Source organism: Ambystoma mexicanum, chromosome 6p (genome assembly GCF_040938575.1).
Source record: "Ambystoma mexicanum isolate Mex_15411 chromosome 6p, UKY_AmexF1_1, whole genome shotgun sequence".
NCBI lineage: Eukaryota > Metazoa > Chordata > Amphibia > Caudata > Ambystomatidae > Ambystoma > Ambystoma mexicanum.
The window spans coordinates 1,152,766,856-1,152,786,885 of NC_090935.1; the positions used below are offsets into that span (position 1 = coordinate 1,152,766,856).

Here is a 20,030-nt window from a genome sequence, read left to right on the forward strand (position 1 = left end):
CCGGGCAGCCCTGCAGGTCCAGCCATGTGACAACATTCTCGGGGGTATCGAAAAATAGCGCTTTGTTCTTATGTAGCACTTTCAATCGTGCCGGATACAGAAGCATATATTTGATTCCTGCTGCCCTCAGCCTCCTTTTGACGGCTACGTAACTGTACCTCTGCCTCTGCACCAGTATCGTGTAGTCCGGATATGCTGTGATGTTGCTGGATGCTCTCTCTATCGTGCCGCCCTTACGAAAGTATTCGAGGATCTTTTCTCTATCGCTGTAATTCAGGATCCTCGCGATGATCGGTCTTGGCGGAGCCCCCGCCCGGGGTTTCCTCATCAGGGCGTGGTGCGCCCTCTCCACCGTAAATCCCTGCAAAAGATTACCGGCTCCGATCCCTTGTAGGATCATGTTTTCAACATAGTTTGTGGGATCTTGGCCGCCTTCTCCCTCCGGAAGGCCAACCACGCGAATGTTGTTTCTCCTCGCCCTTCCTTCCGCCTCTTCCACACGATTTTCCAAGTTAGAGACCTGTTTTAAGACATCTCCTTCGCATTGCTCGTGCTAACATCGGTGTTAATCTTCACCCCACTTTCCAGACCGCTGGTCCTTTCTGCAAGTGCCCTAACATCTTGACGTAGCAGGGTGAGTTCTGTACCCACAGCATCGATCTTATTCTCCAAAGCTGTGCGTAGATCCGCCATTGCCAAGTCCCATTTAGCACTAGCCCCGTTATAGCCTCTAGGATCTGGTGCTTATCCCCTTCGGGGGCGTCCTCCGCAGGGGTCTCGCTCGCGCTCTGTACCGATGTTGAGGGGGTCCGTTGCGTTCTCGTGAAGGTCTCCATCGTGGGTTGCTTGGTCTTGACTCTCAACCCTTTCGCCGACATGGCGCGTCCCACTGCTCCTGTACGCCTCCGCTTTAGTGCTGCTGTCGCACTGTCCTCGGTCCGACAATGGTCCGGCTTTCAGGTCACCTAACGCACATTCGAGATGGCACTTCGAATTGTCTTACGGATGGGCTATGGCCTCACACTCCCCATGCAACTTCCGTAGGCCTCGTCCCTCAAGCATCCAATGTCATCTCCTCCTGCGGTGAGATCGCCGAGGCTCCATTCGCGTATGTCAGGCCGGGCGCTCTCATGGATTCGACCACTCCGCCATATCACCCTATTGTATTACTTCTCCAGGCAATTTACCGCAGCCGTGTCCGGCAGGTCCGGGGAATCAGTTTTGTTTCTCCTCGGAGGCCTCTCCTTTGTTAGCCGCCATCTTGGTGTCGAAGCGGCCACACAGTCGCGCCGACAAAATCATGTATATCTCACGATTCTTGGGGACTATGAACTTCATTTAGCGTGCGGCTTCCGACACCTGATCCTCAAAGTTCTAGGTGCTCGTTGCAGTTTCAGCAGGTAAATTTGGCAAAAATAGAGTCGGATCATCAGGAGCTCCTCACGCAGCACGTCCTATTTCATGGCCAGTTAGCCACGCCCCCCGACCTAACAATACTTAAATGTAAGTGTAGGGCGACTGAGACAAAATGAAGGGATTCCTGTTCATCCTCTGACAAACTGGCCTGTCGCCTACTCCAAAGACAATACTGACTCTCTGTCCGTACCAAGATGAGAGTCCACATTCAAGCCGGTGTCTCTGCGGCATCTAACAACTCGGCCGAGCTCTTTAAAATCTGCAAGGAGCTGGCCAACCCTGCTGCACTCGCTACCCCTCCTCTTACCCCCCGGGCTCTTTGCAATGCCCTTCCCCCTCACTTTGTCAAAAACCCAGGACATCCTGTCCACCCTCTCCTCCACTCCCTCTTCCCTTCCCCTCTCCATCTGTACTTGGCGACCCTCCTTCAGCCACCCCCCCACCCTCCTTCTCATCCTTTCCTCTTTTCTCCTCCGATCTATGAAAGCCTCATCAAAACAGGTCCATCCCTGTGCCTCTAAAACTATCAAGGACCACATTGACAACCTCGCTCCAGCCCTTGCCGATTTCTGCAACTACTCCTTTGCCTCGGGATCCTTCCCCTCTCCTCTTAAGTACTCCCTTGTGCATCCTTTTCTCAAGAAACCCACAGCTGATCCTTCTTGTCCGGCAAATTATCGCCCTATTTCCATTACTCCCTTTCTGAGCAAACTCGTGGAAAAGCTGGCCATCTCTCAGCTAAACCTTCATTCCGATTCTGTTGGCTGTCTCCATGACCATCAATCTGGCTTCAGAGCTGGTAGAAGCATGGAAACTGCTCTCCTGAACATCCGTTAGGATTTGCTCTCCAATCTTGACTCTAGCATTCCCTCTGTTGTACTCCTACTCGACCTCTCCTGCTTTTTGACACGGTCAACCATACCATCCTGCTCAATCGTCTCTGTGATAACACTGGTATCACCGATCAGGCTCTGGCCTAGCTGAACTTTTTCCTCTTTGATCGACCTTCCCAGGTCCAACTTGGATCCTACCTCTCATCTATCTTCTCTACCTGTGGTGTTCCCCAGGGGTCTAACCTCTCGCCCTGGCTTTTCAACCACTACCTGACAACTCTTGCTCATTGTATTAGCATTTTCTGCTCAAACTTCCAGTGCTATGCGGACGACACTCAACTCATTTTCAGGCTGCCCTCGACCACTTCCTCTACCTCTCTCATCCCCGATTGCCTAACTGTCATTCAAGATTGGTGTGCCACCAACTCTTTGTCTGAATCCCAGCAAGACTGAGATCCTCCTCATCGCACACAATCACCATCCTTTCCCCTCACTCTCTGGCCGGCCTCCAGTGGCCCCCCTCCTATCCCCACCTCGGAGGCAAAGAACCTCTGGGTCACCTTCGATTCTACACTTTCCCTCTCTGCCCACATCGCTGATTTCTCTAAAAGGTCACACTTCCTACTGCACCACCTCAAAGGTACTCTGCCTTTCGTCTCCTTCCCCCAGAAGCTCACTGTCTCCCAGGCTCTGGTTCTCTCTAGGTTGGGCGATTGCAACAGCCTTTCTAAATCTACCTGCCTCTACTCTCCGCCCTTTGCAACTTATCCAGAACAGGACTGCGAGACTTGTCCTTGGCCTCAAGCCCTGTGATCATCTCTCCAGCTCTAAAATCTCTCCATTGGCTCCCTGTGGATGCAAGGATTAAATTCAAAACCCTCTGCATTGTCCACAAGGCTTTCTGGGGCCAACATACCTTCAGCTATCCCTCCACAAATACCTCCCCTCTCGAGCTCTCTGCTCCTCTACCTCCAACTCCCTCAGGGTCAGTCGTTTTTCAAAGAAACGTGCTGGGGGTAGATCTGTCTTCGGCTGGGGCCTCCCTCTGGATTAGTCTTCCTGCCACCCAAAAACTTGAGGAGAACCATCTCCGGTTCCGGAAGCACCTCAAGACCTTCCTCTTCGCTTCTGCCTTTGACCCCCCCCCACCCATCCACCCTGCTGATCTGTTCTTCCTGTGCACCGTGCACCTGGCCACCCTCTGCCCTCCGGGACCAGGTACCTGGTCACCCTACCACCCTCCCACACTGCCTCCGGGCCTCCCCTGGCACTGAGGTCTGTATCTGTACCCATACAGCCCCCCCCCTCACCTCATTTTTCTTCTTGCACTTATCAGACCTACCCAGTCTGCTACCTTAAACCCAGCACTTGCCACTTGCTGACTGCACTACCATTGTTTGTTGCCTTTATTATTTATTTATTTATTATTATTTATCTCTCTCCTTGCTCTGCACTTTCCTTTTTCTGCCCCCTTCCATGCACTTTTCCCCCTCCTCCTCTCCCATGCACTTGCGTGTTCTCAATGTCACTGGGCCTAGTAAGATTGTTATTTTGTTCTCCCCTGTTCCTCTTCCCTTGTCGTGCTCTGAAACACTTGTGTATGAGCGCGATAGAAATAAAATATGATCTGATATGACATTTATAACGCGCCTATACACAAGTGTTTCAAGGCACGACGAGGCAAGGGAGGGGAAACAGAGGAAAGACAGACAACAATCTTACTAGGTCAGGTGTCATTCAGATCGCGCAAGTGCAGGGGAAAAGAAAAGTGCGGGGGGGATATCAATATCCATAATAATTAACAAAAAATAGAAAATGACAAAAGCAATTGTACACCCTGCAGCCTGGTCCTCTAGTTCCTTGCAAGCTATTTCTGAATCCTGTGTTCCCCTCACATCCTCCTGTATGTACAATGTGCTCTGTTATGACGGCAGTCCTGCAGGACACACGCAATGACAATGTATGTTTCTGCTGTCATTCTACCATTGATCATAAAACACACAAACATATTGTCCTTCAACCTATATGTATTTTATTTTTGCTCACCTAGAATTTGAGGTGTCTCTCGCAAACATACACCCACAATGCACCTCTTGGACATAGAGAGTGGCAGGGATACAGAGGGTTACAGAGAAAGAGAGAGATTAAGTGAGGAGAGAGAGAGAGCAAGAGAGTGTGCTGGATCATCATATAATACACCGGATACAGCTAGAATATACATCTGCATATTGCATTTTAAGGTTTATAGTCATAAAGTCAAAGTCATAAAGTCGGAAAAAAAGTGAAAAAAAATAATTTCGAATTTCTTTTTTACTACGTTTTTTATTCGAAATTTTTTTTTTTGTTACCCCTTTTTGGACCCAAAAAAGACATAAATTAAAAAAAAAACGAAATTCGACTTTTTTTTTCCGACATTTTATTTTCGACATTTTTGTCATTCGACTTTATTGATTTGACTTTGACTGCACACCGCATTTTAAAATGAAGAATAATTACAGTAAGACGGAATTAAAATTTTAGGGGATTGTTGGGACATGTTTTAGGGCCCCTCAACTTTTTAAATGTGTCCCTTTATTCTTTCGGATCACTGACTTATTTTTGGTGACCAAATGAAATTCTCCTGAAGGACCCGGCCATTGCCACCCACTTTGCCTTGCTTAATGTATATGGAGTTGGGTCACCCGTAAGGCACCCAGTCCCAAGGGTGCTCTTAGGCACACCGATTCTGACCTAGAGTAATGATATCACCCTGCATTGGTTGTAGGAAGTAGGTTGGTGGCACTTGTATTTCAGGTTTAGCTTCACCAGGGGTTCAAGCCATTTTACTGCATTGGTAGCCCATTTTACTCTTTTGGTAGCTATTGAGGCACCAATATATTATGTGGAAGCCTGCTCTCCTACATTTAGATGTTTAGTGTTTCCTTTGTTCAGAGCAACCAGGAGGTAGGGTTGCTATGACTGTTCTGACCATGTGGGCACATGGCAGCCTCAATATTGGTTCTAACTAGTTTAGACCAGTGTAGGTACTGGGCTCTCCCTCTCACTTCCTCTGGGGATGGCCTATGCTGCGTGGCAGTCCTACTGAACAGCCACTGTGCTTGATCATCTGACCCTTTACCCCCACCTCCTCTAGTTATTGTTGGGCTGGCCCCTTTTCTGCATTGGCACATATGTCTCTGACCCGTCCCAGATCTCTCTCTTGTTCCCTTGTTATGCAATTTGGAAGAAGCAGGTCTGCTGACCTGCTGAAGCAGTGTTACTGCTGATTCGCATGACCCTACTGCCGAAGTGTAGTGATTTGAGCATATCCCGGTTTGGATTTCCTGCTCCTGCAAGTCCAGTCCAGAATTTGTGAATTCTCCTGCCTCCCTTTATGTGCTGGGTCATCCCTGAAACAATGTTTTGGGCTGTTTACCACTGTTTCTTGCCATTTACTGCATGGGTCTTCCGTCTTGGTGCTACAAGCTGGTGCCGTTGGGATACCAACACCTTGTCTCATCTGCTCCTTGGGATGTCCTAGGATGCCGTCAGCTGTTATCCCATGCTGGCATCACTTTCTGCCGGGCCACCATGCTTTCTGGTTCACCAAGCCAACGGAATTAATCTTCACTAGTTCCCTTGTCTTCCTTGCCATAATTCTTCACTCCTGGCTTGAAGGTCAGCATTGTGGTAAGGCCATGTGTTCTCCTTTTTTGTCCTGGTTTTTTTTTGTTGTCTCAGGATCCAAGACTCTGGATCCTTTAAACCGCTCCTAGGAAAGAAGCATGTACTTACCCTGGTTGCTGGAGTAGTTTTCACCAAAACTGCCACTGTATGTACTTACCTCTATATCCTGGGGGGTGTGATTTATTCAAGATACTGAAGCCTGTGGTTCCCTTTGTTCTGCGGTCCAGATTCCTTGGTGCTGATTCTCAATCACATTTCCCTTTGACTTACATTGGGGGCCCTCCTACCTTCGTACAACATCTTCTGGAGTTTCTGGCTCTGCAACCAACCTCTGGAACTCTTCATTGGGCGGGGGCTCTTCTGGTAATTCCTGGTTTTCTTTGCCACAGAATCACCTAGGAGTAAAAAAGTGTTACCTCTATTTTCCCGATAAAAGCGGATGGCCCATTGATTTGGTCCCATTGACTTCCATGGAAATTTCTACCTGTCATGGAACTCTCCCCAAGTTACTTTAGGGGTACTTAAATGCCCCAGAATATTTTTCCTGTGCCCACACGGGGTTCAGGCAGTTCTTTGCCACGAACTGGATTTTAAGTAGTTACCAGGGATTGTATATAACTATTTTTTTAAGTTATGCTCTACACTCCTCTCATTGTGAATGCATTATTTTTGTTTTTTAATCTCTACAGATTTTTTTACAAAGAAAAATTAGTCTTTGTGGCAAGTAGATTGAAAAAGAAAAAACTGAAAAACCGTAGAACAAACTAAAAGAAAAACAGTTTACTAACACCGAAGAAAAGTCCAGCCATAGTCAAAAAGAAGAAAGAAAGATGAGAAAGTTATGAGGAAATTTAGTTTATTGGTGTACTTGGAGCGATGTTTATGCTCTGAGCTGGAAGCATTACTTTGAAAATGTATTGAAAGGTGTTGACTGTCGCTAGGAGCCATTTCTGTTTGTCGCCTCCGATCGATTTATTCCAACTGTTTTCCTCATCTTGAAGTGTGAAGTTAGATAAACTGTCTTTCAAGTATAAAGATCGAATTTCTCGCGTCGCTGGGCAGTTAATGAGGAGGTGGCGGATTGTTTCCTTTACAGTTGTGGATTTGCAGATTCGGCAGCAGCTGGTTAAAGATAGTTGTCTTGTAGCCAAAACTTCATTCGTTTCCAATAAATTCAGTCGGATTTTTAAGAGGTAGTTACGCGCCGACCTACTTGGGAAAAGCTTTAGGTAGGATTGCAGAGAGTCCAACTTCTTGATAAACGGGGGGAGGTGACTGGAAATGTTGTAGTTGTTTGCAGTTTCAATTGTCTTAATCCAGTCGAGCTCTTTGATTTTTTTGATAACTTTTACTGGGTTGGTTATGAGCTCGTCTGTGTTACTTTCGACTGAATTTAGGACGGACAAGTTCTTGGGTTCCCATCTTGTCAACATTTGGCAAGTGCCAAGCCGGATTTCTTCATTTATCAGGCGGTAGGCGTAAGGCGAGTCTTTCTGAATACATTTCCTGTATAGTAGGACGCTATTGTAGTCTATTGTTGCCAAAGATGAGAGGCTCAGTTCGTGTCTAATCAATGTGATGGGTGTTGATTTTGGGAGACCAAGAATTGATCTCCAGAAAATTGCTTCTAGTTTTGGCCACAAATCTGCAGGAAGGTTCGGCATGGCATCCGCGCCGTAGACCAAGGATGGTATGACCTTCTTTTTATAGAAATCTCTGACTGGTATGATTGAGAATCGGCCAAATTTGATGTCGATGGCTTTCCCTTGGATTGCCAGTTTTGTGGTTTTAGCACGAAGCGCCTCTTGCATCGCTTTTTCTTTAGGTGAGCTGTCCAAAATAACACCAAGGTACTTGAAGTTGATGACTCTCTCGATTGTGGTCATACCTAAGTGGAGGGTGATCTTTTCCTTCTTTTTCGCTGTTTTTTCAATGACCATCATTTTTGTCTTTGCTTCATTAATTTCCAGGTTATTTTCCACCATATACTGCTGTAAGTTGGTGTTGTAAGCCTATTGGAGTGTGATCTAAAAGAATTGGGTCGTCAGCGTAAAGCAGGCGACTGATCTGGTCTCCTCCGAGTTTTGGTGGAAAGGCTCGCACTGATTTTTCGGGTTCCTGGAAATCACCCAGATATGTCCAAAACAAAGCAGGGGCCAATGGGCAACCCTGTTTAACTCCTCTGGCCGTAATTATTTCTCCAGAGAGGGTCCCTTTCTTATTCAATCGGACCCGCATGGACGTGTTGGAGTATAGGGCTTTAATTGGCGCGAGTAGGTCAGGTGGACATTTCCATTGGGTACGTTTCAGCCACAATCTTGAACGATCAACTTAATCGAACGCCTGGGTAAGGTCAACAAAAGTGATGAATAGTCGAGGTCGACCTTCCAGAATTTTGCTTTTAAGCGAGCTCAAGATGAGGATGTTCGCGTTTGTGCCCAAATTCTTTTTAAAGCCAGTTTGCAGTTTATCTTGGCAGGGAGCTTTATTGGCCCAAGAGGTGAAACGTTGTAAGAGAAGAGACCCAAAGAGTTTGCCTATAGGGTTTAGAAGGGCGATAGGGCGATAGTTGGCTGGATCTGCCCTGTTTCCTTTTTTGTAGATCGGCACTACGTTAGCGCATGTCCATGATGGAGGGATGGATTTGGTGGAGAAGCAACGACTAAAGATTAGGCTCAGGAATGATGACCAAGCTTCTGGATGCGATTTCAGGTCTAAATTGGTGATTCCGTCGGGGCCTGGGGTGCGTGATGGTTTGAATTTTTTGATCAGATCTTGAATGTCCTCAATGTTGTCCAAATGGGTCCAGGGAGTATCCTGGTTATCCGTAATCACTTGAGTAGTTTTTGGGCTCTGAAAGAGAGTTTCGAAGTATCCCAAGCTGATTGACCAATTCTGTTAAATTGGCACGGTTGAGCCCCTGGTGTTGAATGAATGAGACCAAAAGTCTCTGCCATGGTTGCCGTTTATAGCCTTAAGAATGTTTTCGGCATCTTGTTGATAGAGTATATGACGATGGCCTCTCAGCCATGATTTGTAGGTTTTTATGGCTGCTTTGATGATGCTTGAAGCCTGCTGGTAGTCAAGTTTTCGTGCTTGCCTTTTTGTTTTCCTGAGAGCTCTTTTTGTCAGTAATCGGTAAGAATGTTTTTGTTCAGTCGTAGATCTTTATAGGACGATGTTAAAGAGGTTATTGCCGTTTCTGTCATCCTGCGTCTGGTTCCTTGCGCTGTTACCTCAATGTTTGCGCTCATTAGTTGGTTGGTCGGAGGGCTCGAGGCCCAAGTTGTTGAGGTTGTGGTCACTTTCGGATGTTCTTACAACTGTGTATGAGGACTGTGTATGAGGTAATTTGCGGTGAAGAGGATCGTGACATGAAGATATGATCAATTGTTGATTTAGAGTTGGCTCTTTCCCAAGTTGGTAATCTGTTTGGGGTCAAAGAAAACTTGATCGAGGTTGGCGAATGATCTGGATTTCATCAGGTTTTGCCATTTGGCTGACCTCTGGTCCGTTGTTTTTTTTGTTGATTTGATCGCAATGTTGTCACTCGGGGGTTGGCTGTTGATGTTAAGATCCCCGCTTATGACTATATGGTCATGGTGGTTTGCTTGGGCCCAATCGATTTCCAGTTCAATCGTGCTGATGAATTTAGCACAGTCTATGGTGGCAGGGTTCCAATAAATTATAATGACATATCTTCGTTGTATGTGTTTTATTTGTTTTTGCAACCCTTGTTAGCCAGTTTAACTTCACCATCAGCATGAAGTGGTTCTCTTTCAGTTTTTGGATTTCAGTTAAACCTCGTCCACTTCGGATTGCAATAAGTAGGCCCGCTGTTGGGCGTCCTGTAGATCCTTATTTGGCCAGGACTGTATGCGTCTCGTAGCCGTCAAGGGAAGGAGGTTTGAGTAGCCATGTCTCTTGAAGGCAGATAATGTCATACTCGCTTAGGTTTATAGAGCCAGTAGTTGTTAGGTGAAGAAAGCCTTGTGTGTTCCATGAACACATTTTTATTTGATCTTGATAGTTTGATATCCAAGTGTCGCTCGAGTTGCTGTAGGTCTTGTTCTTGGATGGCTATTTTTGTCAATTTATCTTTAAGGCTTTCGGCAGCCACGACCACATGGATTGGAATGAGGAGCTTGGAGGAGGTGTAGCCTCGACAGAACAAAGCTCGTTTTGGATTTTTCTTTGGATCTTCTGGTCAACATTTGGATGTGTGGACCTAGGTTGAAAGCCTAGGGTTACTGAGGGGTCATGATGGCTTGGATTTTTGTGGGCCATTATTTACGGTTCGTTTTGAAGGTGTTAATGGTTCAGCTTTCCGATGGGCTTTATTCAGACTTGCCCCAGACCCTGGAGAAGTGCTAGTTTTCGTCAGTGCACTGCGATGTTTTTGGTGTAGTGATCTAGACCGCTCACTTTCTTTTTTTGACTCGTGAGTCTCTTTACATTCCCGGTTTTTACTTGATTTTATTTTTCTTGAGGATTCAGTTAAGTTGTAGCCCATTATTAGCAGGTCTTCTAATGCTGATCTTAGAAGGTTGTTGATGTACGGTGATGCTATGAATAGATGTGAGATCACCTTAGAATGGTAGTGACTTGGATCAACTATCTGAAGGTCAGCAGATGTTATCGAGCGTAGTTTCGGAATAAATCTGAATAGGTCAATGACTGCTCTTCTGTTTAGCGTTACTTCATCGTAGTTCCCAGGGATCTGCTCTAATTTTAGTATCCATCGGGTTTGGGGTTTCATTTGGTATTTATCCGTTTTGGATTTGTATGTGATCTTTGGAGCTGACTTTATATGATCTCTGATTGGAGTTTTTCCTCGTTGGGCATTTACTCTGTGGTCCCTAGAGCTTCTGCATAATTTGTCTTCATGTCCTGTCCTCCACCGATGGGTGTGGTTGTCTCGCTTGTTTCTCTCATGTTTTTGAAGGTTTGATCTGGGCTGAGAGGTTGGTGTAAGCTGCGTAGGTGGAGGCTTTTGTATGACGTTATGCTTCTTGATAACTCTGTCTTCGATTTTCGAGGGTCAAGAATGGAGATTCAGGATTCTCTGGTTCTTCGTTGGTTTTTAAGTATGAGTGGGGAGGCGTTGCGGCAGAATCGGGGTTACCTTGGGGCTCCAAGTGTGGACTTGTTGGTGAGACCATAATATGTTGGGTCATATTCATCATGTCCTCGTTGTTTAAGAAGGCTTCGACCCCTCTTGGGGATTGATTGTCTCAATTACTTGGTTGAGTGACTCTCGGACGTCTTTTACTTTAGTCTTCAATTTCAGAAGGGACTCTGGACGTTTTTGAGGGGGTATCTCTTTGTTCTTATCTGGCACTTGTTGTTGAAAAATAGGTTCAAGAGGAAGGTTTAATTTACGGTTGGGATTGACTTCTGTAGTTTCTTTGAGAGTCCTGCTCTTTTGGGTCGGAGAAGACATTAGGACTGTTAAGTCAATAAATGATGAAGTTTGTGTTCCTTCTGATTTTGTGGGAGGCATAACAGAACCCGTGGATCTCGTATTCCATGCTGTTTCTTGCAAGGAGAAAGTTGGAGGTGAATCTTGGAACAATGTGTTGTCCGCGGAAATTTTCTTTGCTTCTAAGGCCACTATGTAACCTTCGAGAAAAGTTGACATTGTAGCTTGGATAGATGTGTGGTCTTTCAAAGTGTCACCAGTTGTTTCATATAGTTTCATAAATGGAGTAAGTGCTATTGTTAATGCTGACATCAAAGTACACATGTCAGGTTTTTTTGATTGTGGTTCTTTTGGTGTTGTGGAGCTTTGAGAGGATGTTCTACCTCTAACTGGAGAAGGAGGGCGTTTAATTGGAATGCTAGCAGAATACAAGGTTCTAGTTGGTTGGTCCAAGGAGTATCTTCTTTGACTATTATAATTATCTAAGTTTGAGTAGAAAGAGTCTAAAGTTTTCTCAAACTGGAGTCTGTTTTTGGATTTCAAAGGGTACTTGTTTCCTACAAGCGATTTTAAAGCTACGTGGATCTTCTAGGGCTTGGAAAAGGGGATCAAGAACTTTATCTTTGTGATTTTCACTTTCCCCTGTAGAAAGCTTTAGGTCGCAGTTAGATGTCAAGTGTTGAGGCGGAAGAGGAGTTAGCCTGGTTGTATCATTACGTCTGCGTGTTGGTGTACTCAGGCTATTTGGCGGAGTTTGGAACTCCACCACCTCTGTTGCCGCTTGAGGCTGGTTCCGAATTTGCTGATCGGCTTTGGGCTCTTTGAAGTTAAGAGGTTTGTGGTTCTTCTTGGGTGGGTTCCGGAAATTTGGGCTTATCAGTTACTTCAATTGCATTATTACACCACAGTTAATTGGTATCAGGTAATATTATCCCCATAAATAATGTTGCCATACATATAGTTGCCAGGAAATGGCATAGGTGACATTATTTATGTGGACAATATCTGGGGTAAATTGGAGCGGGGGTTGTGGGTGGAGGCCCCCGCTCCATTGAAAAACAATTGGGGGCTGCAGGGGTGTCTCCCGCAGGTTCCATGTGATAATGTCGCCGCAAAAAAAGGCGCCATTCTTGCTTGCCGACATATTTTTGCATGGACATTATCACATGGAAAAAGTTAATTTTTGTGACTGTAAATATTTTTGCCTGACGTGTATTGCAAAGGTAATTGTTTCTAAAATGTATCCTAAATCCTTGGGGGTCCACCCTCTATCACTCTTTTATTGTGATGTGTGTATTCAGATTGTTTTAATATTATGCCCTACAGGATGAGAATTAATCTGGATTTTTGGTGTTGGCCACAGAGCTATTTTGCCTGTGGGTTAAAATGCCTGGTTTGCTTTTCTTTCTACCCCTTGCCTAAATGTGCTGGGTGCTGAACACCTGCTGTAGGACCTGCCATAAATAAAAGGGAAGTGTTTTTGTCTTTAGGGCACTGTACTTAATTGTTCATGTTTAGGCAAGTAGGGGATTTTACCTGCTTTATGTTGTATGGTACCCTTGTTCCGCCCAACACCCGTTAATGTTATATTGAGTGCCCATCTGAGATAATGGACCTCATTATAGGTATGCCGGTCTGGAATGAACATGCCAGTAATACCGCTTACCGGCACGTTTCCGGACAGAACTATTACAAGTTTGCCGGTAGGATGGCCTGAATTACCTCCAGCCAATAGCTTGAGGTAAGTAAGGCACCCCACTGGCAAAAAATAGCCAGTATTACCAGCACTGGTATTACCAGTGCCGGTAATACCAGCATTCCCCCCATGGAGTCCTATGAGACTCCATGGAATGGGTATTTACCTATCCTTACTGGCATCTGTAATCTGCCGATAATTCCGGCAGACCAGGTGCCAGTAACGGTAGGTACTTTTTGGTGGTATCCCACCAGATTTGCTGTCGGGATGCCACCAACCTTATAATGTGGCCAAATTTGTCCAAATAAAGACATTGGGCGAAGAAGAGCCTTAAAAGACATTTACAGTTTTTTTAATATGCTGTGTATTTTTAATACTTTGTACATACGTATTTGACCTGATAGAAATTAATATGTCTAACAAAGTATATATTTTTCAGTATATTGGTATGGTGTATTTTCTAGAGATCTGATATGAGAAGTAATTTATAACGAGCCTGTACATAAGTGTTTTGAGGCACGATAAGTGTGTGGTCTAATTGTGCCTTTGTGTCCACCTGCTACACCTATATGATAATTAAACATTGACACTATGGCCATGTTACCATCCTTTAAAACATGTTTGGCTGCCCTTTCTTGTCAGGTGTTACCTCCCCCCCACCCCCCATTAAGGTCATTTTTGACAGAAGGTTCTACAAACACCATCTTAACAGTAGTACATCAACTGAATGAAACATTTTGAGCCAGCTAGCTTCTCATCAACCTCCAACATTCCACAACATGCTTGTTACTCCCTGCTTCTCTCACACATCCTGTATGTTTGGGATGTGTTCCTCCCTCTCTAGTCTCTTTCAGCTTCTTGGCTCCTCTTCGGACACGTCTTCCTTTTTCATGTCTGCTCTTACTTTCACCTCAAACTTTATTCCAACTTCCTGCTCCTCTGCTCGCCATTTACCACCTCCCTTTCCTGCTTCACTGCTCTACCTTCCACCTGTGATGAATCAAGAGTATTTGCACATTCTCCCCATTGGGATGCCACCCCTTTGTGGCTAGTGAGGTGAGCCCGCTCTGCAAGAGCCTCCATAGGGGCCTGGGCAAATGGGACCTCACTGGGAGTGACTCCCCTCAGGGAACAAGCACTCTCATTCCCACAAGGAACTTCCTATGCAACTCACTTTATCTGCATATGTGAGACTACCGCCAGTAATGAATTACGTGCCCTCCTTTTTTTTGGCTCCAGGCAATGCTGGATCAACCACGACGCCAGAAGGACGAGTGCGATAGAAGAGAGGAGAGAGCCATAAACAGGGTAAGCCCTCTGACGTAGCAACGCCATGGAGCGGCAGACGGAGCAGAGCAGAGTGGAGCTGTGGTGCCCACAGCAATCTGAGAAGCAGAGAACATCAGAGCGAGACACCAGAGACCCGGCAACCCGGACAGCAGAAAAGCTGCTGTCAGGACGGAGCTTGGAGGACCGTTCGTGGTGGCGTGACCACAGAAGCACCATATTGGGCCTGGGGCCCGTCTAATGATGCTGACACCCACAGTAGTGGGAGAGCTGAAACCTCCTGTCGGCAAGCATTCGCGAAGCACTGCGAGCCAAAGAGATGACGAGAATGGAGTGGTTGTGAAGGCCGGAACGCAGAGACGACCAACCAAAGCAGCAGACCAGTGCGAGTGCCATGCCCTGAAATGCCACCCATGACGAACAAAGGTACCCCAGTGGAATGGAGAAGAGGGAGGCCACCAGGGGAACATGCCGTAAGTAAATAAACTTGTGAAAACTACAATATTGATGCTGGAACATTGAAAAAGCATAAATATATAGATCACAAGAAACCAAGTGAGTGGTGATATTAAGCATGAGGCTTTGAGAAAGCGGAAAGAGTATCCTTTGAAGGATGGCAGAAGTTGCCAAAGTTAAATGTTGAAGAGTGAATTCCTTAATGAAAAACTTTGAAAAGCAATCTGAGTCAAGATTACATGTTGCACTAAGGGCTCAGAAAAGAGGCTAATAGACCCCAGGAGTGGTGGTGCCTCACCCATGATAAAGAGATAGCATACCCCAGAAGGGTCAAGTGGAAAGAGAGTGTAATACTGATGGACTGTAAGATACTATCTTAAGAAAACCATTACGGAAAGTGCAGAGAATACTGATAAGCAGTGCACTATCTGAAAGACCAGACCTATGAGTAGTTGGCAGGAGCTCGTACATCAAACACTGAGTACCAGAAGAGACCATTGTAATGCACTTACTTCGAGAAGACATTTTCACATTTTATATATAATATATACCCACCCTGAAGTAAAGCCTTGAGACAAACAGTCGAAAGGAAGCAGCTGGGTGAGAGACATTCTTTTGGCAGACTTTATTAGTATTAGTGCTACAGTCAGGTAGATTAGGTTTTAGGACAGAGGACGTTTTTGAGTTGTACTTCCTGTCAGACAAGCGCCCTTAGCTAGTTTGGTTAGGTAGGAACATCCCATCTCTGTAGCAATAGGGTAACATGGGGCTTTTCTTTATTATTTTGAATAAACATTTTAGAAAGGTCCAATCTGTGCCGGACTCCTTCTTCCGACCCACCACACACCTTAGATCGTATTATCTCTTGTTTGTGCTTTGCTCTTCCTTTCACCTTCTTCTCCTTATGCTGCTTTTCTTGACTCTCGCCTTCTCCTTCATCTGCTCCTCATTTCACCTCTTCCTCCTTCTGCTAAGGTTTCTTTGTTTGTGTGGATGGTATCATGAGTGGCATTTCCTGTGTTCCTCCTGGTTCTCCTTGTAACTGTATGCCACAATCTAGGGATGTTAATGGTGATAAGAACCCGCAGGGCAGGTAATTCCGGTTGGTAACATTGCTAGACAGCCCTTGCTTGAGGGACTCTCATCCGCTTGGGTCTTAACTCGGGCAGCAGGCCGTTACTAATAGACTCATTACAAATAAAGAGGAATCCAAGCTCATAACCCCGTTTTCAAGCAACTCGGACCGACCATCAGATCGAAGGAGACATTTCAATCACTGCAGGTAACTCAAAAACACTCTTGGCTGACATCTCATTCTACTTGCATACAATAATGACTCTAATTGTTTTTACTTTTTGTAATTTTCAAAAACAATTTCAATTCATCAACATTTTACCACCTTATATATGAAAAATAAACTGCAAACAGTTTGTAACGTGACTGCTTATGTTTCACAAATTCATCTAATGTTCACCAAACAGCAGTACAAAAATATCTCATTTGCCAATACTGTACTAATTCAACAACCAGTTATTATACTTTTAATGTAACTCATTCCTGATATATACTTAATAATCGCTTCACACAAAAAAGCCAAGTGAAGTGGCAGAGGTGCATCTTTCGGGTTGATAAGAGATGAACGGTCACGCCTATTTGAGACAAAGGACGTATTACAATCTGGTGTAAATGGAAACCTGAGTGAATGGTGTTTCTCGTGACGCTAGACCAGTACCTCGTTCTGTGTTTGACATGGAGCATTACTGTATTCAAGACTGTTTGTGCGTTGAAAAGTCACTGCACATGTTTGTCCCTGCATCTGTTAAGAATGAAGAAATGGAAAGAGATCAATTTCTCATTAGAAGGTCTCTTCAAGAAAGTTTGGGCTCTCATCTATAAAGACAACCAGGGGAACAGAGCCACCCTGCGAAGGCTCTCAACCGGACACTCAATTTTGTTAAATTCATGTTTGCCAGTGAACCCAGACAACGGGTCCTTTAAGACGAGGTAACAGTACTCTGAGATGGATGGGGATGCAGATCTTACTCGAACATCAATAATCAGACCGACTGAAGAAGTTGGCAAAAGGGTACGCTGTTTTAATAATAAGTCTTTAAAACAGTGAGTACAACGGACGCCGCACAGACTTATCTCTAAGTATTTAATAAAAAAACAACACTTTTATAGTAAAAACTTGTCATGAGTGACGTCAGGATACGTGGCAAAATAAGAAAACTTACTAGGGGTTGTGCTTAGTCAAAGGGGAACATCTACATATACTTTCTATGGGCGACAAGGACGTGATTCGATCTCTAAGATCAGGTGGGCAACTAAGCCCATACCAAGTGCAAGTCATCTTCCGTGTCAGTCTAAAACTTGATTTACTATTGGTTTATCAAATTATAGGGATTCTTAATACATGGCCCTCTGATTGGTTGGCACGCTTGTACCCTTCTAGATGTTTCCACACGCTAGCAGCAAGCAACTGGAACTCCAGGTGCTGGGGGGGGGGGTTGGCTTTATCACACCTCCCCGCCCAATTAGCCCATCATCCATCATCTCTCCTAGGGTCTGCCAGTCAATGAATCCCTTTGAACTTGGCCTTGCAGAGGTTTACTACGCCTGGGAATAAAAGGGAGTGCAGCATGGCCTTCTCTTCTGGTCTCGTTGTAGCTCGACCCAAAGTCTATTCTCATTCGATCACATGACTGGAGACCATGTTTTTGAGCTCTTCGTTGTATTTGAATACCATTAAATGGAGAAATCTTGGCACCCTCCATGATTTGCATTACACCTCAAACAGAAGCTTTGCTTGCTTCTCACGTTTTTGTATCTTCTCAAGTACATGGCAAGGTTCTCGGCGGCCCCAACTCTTGACTCCAGGCCAGACAAGCCTGTCTCGAATCTTCCTAGCTATTATTCTGCTGCACCACACTTCCAATTCTTTCATTCACAGGGTCCAAGTTTTTCGAAGGTACTGTGGAACATCCAGATTCTATATACATTGGTGCATTGCTGCAATCTTTTCATTACATAGGCAGCCTTATGATTACTTTGTCTACTTGCGTTACTGCGTCCGTACGTTTTGACAATGGTTTTGCATTTTCTTTGGTGCTTGTCCGCACAAACAATCATAACTTCTGGGGCGAAATGGTACATACTTCAATACTTCGCCATCAGTTTCTATACGGTCTATATCCTTTCTACATTTATATTTTCTCTGTGCGTCACCTCTACTTCATGTAATTTCAACAGTGCTTTCCTCATTCATTTTCACACTTTTTCTGGAACTTCCTTCAGAAGATCGCCATTTCTTCGTGGATACATGTAGGGTTTTCTCAATGGATATCTTGTTTCGAGGACTTTTCGCGGTATTAGCACTCTTACTGGTATTGCACTCGTCGCAATCTCTGGCTGCCACCATATAGGCAAAATAGGGGCAGAACGTCCGGTAGAGGTACTTGGCTCCTCCTATACACTCCGCCCTCTGGGCGATTCATCGACCACTCTCTCATCAGTCTTCACATTTAGGCATCCTCGTCTGAAGAAATGCTTTTTTGGAGTCCATATCTTTACTACTCCTTTCAAGCATTCTGCTGACTTCACATTCTCATCTGTATTCCAGGTCATAAGGCTGCACTGTCCATTAGGACTGAAGTAAATCCATCTTCCCATATACTACTTGTGGTTTCTTGGATACAGGAATTGTTCCCTCAGGTGCATGAATACTGGCCTTTGCATAGTCTGTGATGTCTTCATCTGTCAGCTGTTTTAATTTAAACCCAGCTTCAACATCTGTCATGATCTTCATTCCTGTCTTTCTACGCAGTCTTTTTGCACTGTGTGATTATAATCCTAACCACACAGAATCCAAACATGATCATCACTAGCAGGGCTCCAAGAAACTTGAAAATGTTTGCGTTCCATTGTGGAACCCATGAGAAGATTGACGCAACCAGTCTTCATCAGTCTTTCCTTGACAATTGAGCTTTCTATTTATTTCCCATCGGATTCCTGCTCCTTTCATGCCTGGCTGTTCATATCTTATCACATGGTCTCTGGTATGTGGTCTCGTTCTTGTCTTTAAATCTTGAACATAGTCCTCTTCTTCTGGTGCTGTCCATTCAGTTGCCCATACCAAAGATGCTGTTCAAACCTGGATTGACCTCTTGTTTGACAGAGTGCAAGGTGAGTCAAACAATGAGTCGTTTGGACATATATCTATGAATATCTTAGACTTTCCCATAGCAGAAGGTAGGAGAGCACAAACATAGCTATCCTCCTCAGGGGTTCTCTTTCCTACCTCTTTCATGTGATGATACCACATGTTATTCCCCAAATGTGCTGTGCTGTCTAAATGATCATTCAACTCGTAACCGTCCTCTCTTGTGCTCCTCTTAGGCCTTTTTCTTGCAAGGTAAGCTCTTATAAGCATCTCATTAAATACAGCAGTATAGATTCTTCCTACAGGGGGAATCATAGGAACACTTGTCAGTGAAATAGGTGACCTTAAATCTGTCACTGGTGTAGGGATGATCACATATGGTCTTGGCTTCCTTGCAACCTCTAACTCTGCATAGGTCACTTGACTGGGGAGAATCAAAGAGACTTCTATCCTTTTAGAACCAACAAGGTATGCAGCATGTAGAAAAGCAATAACGGATGCTGTGCATATATAAATTATACACCAGTACATGAAGCCTCACCAATGATGTCTCTCCATACATCGTCGAGTTTGCTGACTTTCTGGAACCGCATCATGCTCAATAAATCTCATTGTGCCCGTGTATTTATTTCTTTAAGGGAGCAAAAAACCTTTTTAATCAGGCAGCCTTGTTAAGTGCTCTGGTAGCTGCCGAATCTGTTGCCAATAATCGTCTAATCGCCGGGCCATTTTTAAGATCTTGGATAAATGTACATACGTGCTGCGCCCAACAAGAGCAGGGTAAGCTCGGAGTATAAAAATGAAGACGGCGAGAAGTAGTGTGTGAACATCAACATCAGACAATACCGTTTGGGTGTCCAAAAAGAAACTCCATGAGAAACAAATCTGGGAACTGCTCCCTTTTCCAGTCGTCGAAAAGGAAGTCTAAATCGGGCATTTTTCATTTACTTTAGCACTTCCTAAGGTCCACTGTTAACAGATTCCTGTGGCTCAAGAAAAATAACTTTCTCACATCCTGCTAAAATATCTATAAGGAGTGTCCAGGGGAGCCACAGTCCAAATACACACTTGCATTTATTTATTCCACAATCT

The 20,030-nt window shown here is 44.8% G+C and overlaps 1 protein-coding gene across 2 annotated transcripts in view; it reads left to right on the plus strand.

Moving 5' to 3' along the window:
* Window positions 1-20,030, plus strand: part of FXN (frataxin) — a 161,049-nt gene that overhangs the window by 62,434 nt on the left and 78,585 nt on the right. Inside the window, exon 3 of one of the 2 annotated variants that reach the window (XM_069625770.1) lies at window positions 14,273-14,793. The exons of the other annotated variant lie outside the window; for it this stretch is intronic. Within the exon in view, the coding sequence (XP_069481871.1) occupies window positions 14,789-14,793 (5 nt within the window). The 5' untranslated portion in view covers window positions 14,273-14,788. The remainder of the gene's footprint in view (window positions 1-14,272; window positions 14,794-20,030) is intronic. 2 annotated transcript variants of the gene reach the window in all.